At 40.7% G+C, this 8,325-nt stretch overlaps 1 protein-coding gene across 1 annotated transcript; it reads left to right on the forward strand.

Annotated features, from left to right (window-relative positions):
* The first annotated feature begins 220 nt into the window (after nt 1–220).
* Nucleotides 221–6,868, forward strand: coq5 (coenzyme Q5, methyltransferase). The gene is made up of 7 exons (XM_034691936.1): nt 221–455; nt 1,575–1,724; nt 1,828–2,052; nt 3,015–3,121; nt 5,327–5,415; nt 5,948–6,059; nt 6,401–6,868. The coding sequence occupies exons 1-7, from the start codon at nt 254–256 to the stop codon at nt 6,500–6,502; spliced, it is 987 nt and encodes a 328-aa protein (XP_034547827.1). The 5' UTR covers nt 221–253; the 3' UTR covers nt 6,503–6,868.
* The last annotated feature ends 1,457 nt before the right edge of the window (nt 6,869–8,325 follow it).

Genomic DNA, 8,325 nt, shown 5'->3' on the forward strand with positions numbered 1-8,325 from the left:
CTTGGCTAACATCCTCCTCTCACCCACCTCCAACTTATTTGCCTCCAACTTAGTACAAGTGTTTTAATTCTTTGTAAATTTGCATTGGACTTGAAACTGGAATAAAACAACAACTCGAAAATACAACTTTTACTTATCTTATACACAGTAGGCTTTAACTGCTTCTACCTTCTCTGACTTATCAAGGGTTAAAACATGTTCCTGTCGCCTTTTTATGACGTCACGTTGTCGCACAGTTGTATAATCAGTCAACATGGCCGCGTCCATCAGACTGCTGGTCCGGAGGGTGATACGTCTGTCTCATGGAAATATTACCGGACCCCCTGCAGGACTCTCAGCCCGGTCCGGTTCCTGTCGGGGTCCGTCGGTCTGTCGGTGTTTCAGTGATGCAGCCGGAGACAGAAACACACACTTTGGATTCGAAACGGTGCCAGAGACGGAGAAGGCGAAGAAAGGTGAGCTGGTGTTACAGTGCAGCTCTGCTCTGTGGGCTCAAGTACAGCAGGATTTACACTATGACAGGTCATATCTGGGGTAATACAGGTACACTGAATTAAAGAGGCGAATGCAATGAATTGTGATGCGTTACATCGTTTTATTCCAGCAGAATAGTTTTCAAAGGTAAGCACAGAAAATACAAAATATATAAAAATATACACATTTTTTAAGGAAGACCACAATATGCATTTTATACACATCCTCTGATATTGTCAGACTGATGCTGACTCGTTTTCAGTTATAATAGCATCGAGTCATGGTAGGAATCTAAATCCGTCCTTTCCTTGTGCATACAGTCTATGGTGCATGCACACTGTAAAGACCACGCCTCCATTTACATAATACAAGTTTGTTTGACTATCTTGAGTCTGACTGGCAATTCAGGCAGGCCATTGTTAAATTAGTCAAAATAAAAAAATTACTAATCCCTTAAAAAAAAAAAAAAAAAAATCTCATTATATTTAAAGAGTATGTAATCAAGTTAGCTGGTAGTGATTAATTAAAAAAAATGCAGTAATCTAAGTTAAAGCTCCTGTGAGGAGTTTTTTGCTGGTTATGAAACACACTGATGTTAACATTAATTCTTCTTTACAGCGTGTTTGTTGTTTTGTTACAGCCTCCACATCTCGTATCCCTATATCTTTTTTTTAAATTTATTTTTGGTTATTTATTCATGTATTTATGTATTTTTTTAATCTTAGTTTTGATTATAATTAACATTTTTCCCCCTTTCGTTTCCTTTTCTTTCTCTTTTTTTAAAAACATTTTTATATAATTTACTTTCTGAATTATATGGGTGGAGGGTCACAACATTTCAAACAAAATATTGTGTTAAAAAGGTTTGAACCTGTAAAAAAATGTATCTCATGTATGTATAATATTGACACAAGAAAGTATTAAAAAATAAAAGTAGAATTTAATTGAGAAAATCAGCATATTTCAAAAAAATGCATCATTAGAAAACTATGTAAACATCTATACATGAAAACCTGAGTGCTCTAGAATATTTGAGTTGTCTTAAGTGCAATAAAAACCTAATTCATGATGATTTCTCTCCTCCCTCTTTGCTCTCTCAGTCTATAAGGTGTTTGAGAATGTGGCAGAGAAGTATGACGTCATGAACGATGCCATGAGTCTGGGGGTTCATCGTCTGTGGAAGGACATGCTGCTGCACGTCATGCACCCACAGCCTGGGGTGCGGCTTCTGGATGTTGCAGGAGGAACAGGTAAAGCGTTTTTTTGTGCACCTCTTCAGCAACTTATAATTCAGCAGCCTGATGTGTGTGTGTGTGTAACATTTCTTTGGTCTGTGATGATGCTCCTCCTCAGGTGACATTGCCTTCCGATTTCTGGAGTATGTTCGCTCCCAGCAGGAGCGGCAGCAGAGGCGTGCCGCCAGGTCCATGCAGACGCCATCATGGGAGGACATTTCCTCGAATTACTCCTCTGAGGATGTGATTGAGTCCCAGGAATCCAGTGCTGTGGTTTGTGACATCAACAAGGAGATGCTGAAAGTGGGAAAGCAGAAAGCTGACGGCATGGGGGTCAGCGCTGGTGAGTCGTTTACTGTCAGACTGAAGTAAGATGCACAGATCCCTGTTTTTCTTAACTGGGGGTTCTTGTTAGGCATGTTTACATTCAATAAGATGAGGTTTGTGGGTCCCCTGTTCATGATCATCATGTCAAGATCCAGCAGGCACATGAGCCTGGAGTTACTCTTATCATTGCTTTAAGAAAACAACACAATGTACTTAAATTATTTGTACAGATCTTATAGATACTGTAGCATGAGGAAGTTTTATCCAGGTTTCTGATCCCTGCCTGCAGAACTAGGTAACAAACCTCAGCCAGAGTCAATCAAAGCAGTTAAAATAACACAGAATAAAAACATGCTCACTGTCACTGGTCAGTGAACCAGATATTTCTTATCATGCAACAGAGCACTTTGCAGCATTTAGCAAGTTACAGCAGCAAGGACAAACTTCCTTTAACAGGCAGAAACCTCCAGCAGGACCAGACTCATGTTAGACACACATCTGCTGAGACTGAGTTGGGGTTGAAAGAGGGGTAGAGGAGATTAAGAGAGAGAGAGATGACAGTGGCGAGACTGATAATAGTAGCAGCTGGAGTCTAGCATGTCCACAGCAGCGACTCAGAGGAACCTACGAGACAAGGGAGCTAAGGGACTCCCGAAAGGTCTATGGTTAGTAACTTTAATGGGACAAGGAGAGTTAAAGTAACCAATGGGCAGAGAAAGGGGAGAGATAGGATCTCAGTTTGTCAGTCCCCCAGCAGTTTAAGCCTATAGCAGCATAACTAAGACCTGGTCCAAGCCTGAGCCAGCTCTAACTATAAGCTTTATCAAAAAGGAAAGATTGAAGCCTATCCTTAAAAGTAGAGAGGGTGTCATGACTTCACGCTTGAGGACAGCACATCTGGGCTGTAAAGGTGCTTAACCTCACGTGTCTTACTTAAATTGCAAACTTGTGGTGTGTGTGTGTTTGTGTGTGTGTCAGGTCTGTCGTGGGTGGTTGGAGACGCAGAGGAGCTGCCCTTTGACGATGACCAGTTTGATATTTATACCATCGCCTTTGGCATTCGAAACGTCACACACATAGATCAGGTAAGCTCCCCCCCCAAATAATAATACCTGATATATTTGAATAGTCTCATGAACATAAACACACTCCTGATTCAGTGATCTCAGCCTCCTTGTGGAACAGAGTTTAAAGTGAGCACGGCATTTATTGAAAACGCATGCAGCTACATGTTTACTTTTCTCAGCCTCTGAACTGTTATCAGTTTGTCAGGTTTTTGTAACAACAGTCTTCCTTTTATGTTGTTCAGTTATAAATAAGGAAAAAGACACAATACATGAACCCAAGATTGATTCTTGAGAACTTGATGCAGGTTAATCATTGAAGTTAGTAAATAAGAAGTCCCAAAAAAGCACTCAGATTTCACTTTTCAAATAAGAGGTAGCAACATGAAAAAGTGAAACTGCTGCACTTTTAAATACTTTGTGATAAATCATTCAAATCAGTTTGCAGAATGAGATGGAAAAGTTTTACATCCTTTAAAAAGTAATCAACAGTTTGTCTTACACTTGATGCTTCCACCTTCTGCTCCTGGACGTTCATGACAGCAGCTCACAGTTGAACACATTTTTAGCAAATGGATGAATTTCTTCAGAGCTGCAATTTTGTTTGTTCTCATCTACACTACCAGTCAGAAGTTTGGACACACCTTCTTATTCAATGTTTTTTGTAGAAGACATCAAAACTATGAAATAATCTGGTTTTGCCATAATCTGGATTACAATAGTAGTCAAATAGGTCAACCCATTGTGTACTAACCCTACCTCTGAACAACACAACTGATGGTCTCAAACACATTAAGAAGGCAAGTCATTCTACAAATGAACTCTTGACAAGGCTCATGTTAATTAGAAACCATTCCAGGAGACCACTTCATGAAGCAGACTGAGAGAATACCAAGAGTGTGGAAAGCTGTCATGAAGGAAAAAGGGGGCTACTTTACAGAATCTAAAATATAAAACACATTCTGCTTTGTTTAACACTTTTTTGATATTAAATAATTCCATATATGTTCTTTCATAGTTTAGATCAGGGGCTTCAAACTCATTTAATTTCAGGGGCCACATACAGCCCAAGTTGATGTGAAGTGGGCCGGACCAGTAAAATCATAACATGATAACCTATAAATAATGAAAACTCCAAATGTTTCTCTTTGTTTTAGCGCAAAAAAGTACAAGTACATTCTGAAAATGTTCACATTTAATGAACTATCTTTCTACAAAAAGAGCTGTTGTATTTTTTGCTATGATGAGTCTCATAGTGGGCCGAATATTTCCCTCTTTAACCCTGAAACCTGCTGCCCACACACCAAACACACAGGTTTCCTAGTCACCTGACTCAGACTGTAATGTTAACATCAAAAGAACAGAGATTATAATAATGAAGAAGGTAAAGTTGATTATTCTGGACCCCTCAGCTCCAGCAGGAACAGTTTGCTTGCTGGACAGTGTTGTATGCAGGGGTGTAGTGCTAGTGTTAGTAGTTAGTGGATCATTTTAGTGCTCTAAAAAGTCTTTATGAATCTCATCCAGATTATGCAAACAGCAAGTAATCTATTTTCTTACTTTGGATAAAAAGTCCTGAAAAAAAAGCTCCATTACAGGTGCGCTCCGTCAGCACTATGATTTTATGCGACCCCCAGAGAACAAATTTAAAATAGTACAGTTCTGTGTCATTTTTTCACTTTACAAAGTCGTTCCTCGGGCCGGATTGGAGCCTCTGGCGGGCTGGTTTTGGCCCACGGGCCTTATGTTTGACACCGCTGGTTTAGATGTCTTTGGTATTAATCTACAGTGTTTCAAATAATTAAAATAAATACAAACCCTTGAATGAGAAGGTGTTTCCAAACTTTTGACTGGTAGTGTATATCAATGAAAATGCTTGATTATTCTCAGGTGGCTGTTTTTGAATCCGCCTACTGCATACCATCTACAAATGTAGTATGGCGTACATTCGTTTGAATTTAGTATGTGGTATGACTGTTTTGTAGGGTCTGTTCTCTAAGGAGAACGTTAGAGCTGTGCATTATGGGAAACAGTATGCAAGGGAAACTGGTCCACTGCATACTGAGACATTTTCCTGAATCAGTAGGGCATCCGGGTAGTTTTGGCATACTGCAGATTTTGCTCTTGTTCACATGCTACATACTGAATTTCCCCCAGATCAGTACGTACTGCTGGTATAGTAGGCGGTTTCAAAAACAGCCCGTGTGATTTCTCTGTTTTGTTCAGGCACTGCAGGAGGCTCTGCGGGTCCTGAAGCCTGGCGGCAGGTTCATGTGCTTAGAGTTCAGCAAAGTGACGAATCCCATGTTGGCAAGGTGAGAAGGAGTGCTCACACCTGACGACATATTCTGGATTTGGAGCCTCTTGTTGCTCCTGAAGTATCACAGTCGATTTTGTAGCGTCGTGAAATGTATCAGATTGTCTTTCTTGTGAAGTGCTGTGGCTCAAAGGGTTTCACGGACTGTTTAAAAAAAAAAAAGAAATTGCTAAAATGAAATGCTCCTCCTTAAAGAAATATAAAAAGATGTACTTATATTGAAACATCCGTCAGAAACTCAGCAACCTTTGCTGTGTAGTTTTGAAGAACACTGCCCTCTTCTGGTTTTGAAACTCAAACTCTTTCAGAAGACGGTGCAGAGAAACCTGTCAGCTACAGGCAGCAGATAGTCTGAGGCTGATATCAGTCCAGCTGAAGATTTCCAAACAACATACACAAACATGAGCTTGGTTAAGTGAGACAGCCTGTGTGTGTACAGTCTTGATAAATTGGGGTTTAGCTGGAGTTTCCTGCGTTGGGAAATCGTCTGTTTGCCTTCCTGATCACTTCTATCTGTTTTTTTGTTTCAGGCTTTATGACGCTTATAGTTTCCAGATGATCCCAGTTTTGGGAGAGGTGATTGCAGGAGACTGGAAATCTTACCAGTATCTGGTAGAAAGCATCCGCAAGTTCCCGGATCAGGTGAGAAGAAATAGAACTTTAACTTTATCCCCATGAGCTATATTCTGTATTTACTAATGGAGATGTCTTCATGGGACATGTTGGAGCTTCTTTATGTCACTCTTGCAGTCTCTCTCTGTAAAAAAAGGCTGTAGTGTTTCAACAATCAACCCCATTAATGATTTAATGGCTAGACAAGAGTTAGAAACGTCCACTAAGTCCTCATCCATGGAGACATCTTCAACCATACATCTGCTGGTTCGGCAGTCTTCCTAGAATTACTTTCAATCATTAGATGCTCTGAACACAACGCTGACCACAGCACCTTTTTCTCTTTTGTCTGTTCTTCTCTTTCCGTGCAGGAGGAGTTTAAAGGAATGATTGAGGATGCAGGTTTCTACACTGTGCAATACTACAACCTCACTGGTGGAGTTGTGGCTCTTCACTCTGGTTTCAAGCTGTGAGACGACTCCTCTAACACCTCGTGTAGAAGAAACGTGATCAGAAAGACTGGCTTTGAGTTTCAGGCTCGTGACAGACTGTCTCCTAAGTGTTCAGGCATGGATTCCTGAGCTTCTCTCTGCAGAGTCAGAGGTCAGTGTATGTATTGACAGTTTTTTTTCCTGTTTCAAGTTCACATGTCCTTTTTGCAGCTGTTGTAAAACTGCACTTCATAATTTAAGTTTGATGAATGCCACATTAAAACATGAGATATCACTGTATCCGTGGCGTCAGTGTTTGGGAAACTTGTGAGTTAAACCACGAGTGGAGTAGCTGTGGAATACTTTTGTAAATCGGAGTTTTGTTTGAGTAATAAAATTTAAAAAAAAAATCAAAGTATCTGATTGAGTTATTACAAAGCTAAAGGACAACTATTGTTATTAATAAAAAACGATCAACTACTAGGGATGGGCATTTCAAGCTAAAATAATACTGATAATCATTGGCATCGATTCAGCGATTACAGTCCGTTTGTGTTGCAGTCGCATTAACCACTACCTGGGCAAGGTGCTGCTAGTAGTGAGCACTGGCAGTGTCTGTCTCAACCAAGCGACAACCTCCGGTCTCAAAATATGGAGCCCAGGCGGAAGTTTTATAAACTGCAGTTCATGGAGAATCTGCTTGAGGCTGGCTGCAGAAACACTGGAAACCACATTCACAGCAATTCAAAAAAGACGATCTTTACAGCAATAATAAACATGTTTACGAGTTTTGCCCATTTAAGGACATGACTGACAGGCGGGAACACTAGCTGTTGACGGGGAAGCTCAAAGCCCGCCTCTTTACTTCACAATAACTCGACAGAAGTTTGAGTTCAGCATTTCAAATATGGCACCTGCCGACGATTGGCTTCAAAACAGCGCTTCAGGAACAGATGTGTGACGTCACGGATACTACATCCAATAAATATACCGTCTATGATCTCGACCTTTATGCCGGTGTTTCTGTGATGCAGCAGTGTGGCGTGTATGTTTACAGCCATGCTCAGTTTCTGCAGTTTCTCCATTTCTGAATCTCACACCACTACACACAGATTTCCAGCAGCTGTCGCTAATGCTTTTCTTCTTCTTCTGCTACTTCATGCAGTTAGAGAACAGCTTTAACCCGCTCTTTAGCCTCCATCCAGGCACCGGTAAAACGATGAAAAGTTAAACTTTTGAAATTAGATAATATTCGTATTAAAGCTAGAGTTGGTAGTCACGGAAAACTAGCATGAATTTGAATGTAGCATTACCTCAGGACTCCATCTAATCCCTCCACCCCTCCCCTTGGAGCTCCTCCAAAACGACGCAGCCGGCCGCTCACATGCACAAGCGCCGCTGTTTTGCGACCATATGATCATGACTGACTGGTCCTCAGCACATTGTTTTGCACTACGTCAACTCATGTCTCACTCAGCGGTAAGAAAACACCAAAACATTATCATAGTGAAAGTTAAAAACACAAACAAACATGAAATGTACGCGCAGGAGGCGGGCAGAACGGCAGGACGGGATTTGATTGGTTTTATAGGTTGGCTCTTGATGGCAGGGATTAGTTGGTGTTTTCCCAGGTTTACAGCGGCTGTAGATAGCAGCTTTTTTTCCTGCTCTTTTTTAAAGAACACATTATGTATTGATTGCCATCGGGAGAGAAAGTTCATTTTTGCCAGTATAACAAAAAGTGTATCTAAATCTGACTACCAACCCCAGCTTTAACTCTTGGATTTTTAATAAGTGAATGAATATTCAGTCCCTCCAGGATTTCGCGGGATTTTTTTGTGATTGTTGCGTCCCAAAAAGCCTGA

Source organism: Notolabrus celidotus, chromosome 9 (assembly GCF_009762535.1).
Source record: "Notolabrus celidotus isolate fNotCel1 chromosome 9, fNotCel1.pri, whole genome shotgun sequence".
In the NCBI taxonomy this organism is placed as follows: domain Eukaryota; kingdom Metazoa; phylum Chordata; class Actinopteri; order Labriformes; family Labridae; genus Notolabrus; species Notolabrus celidotus.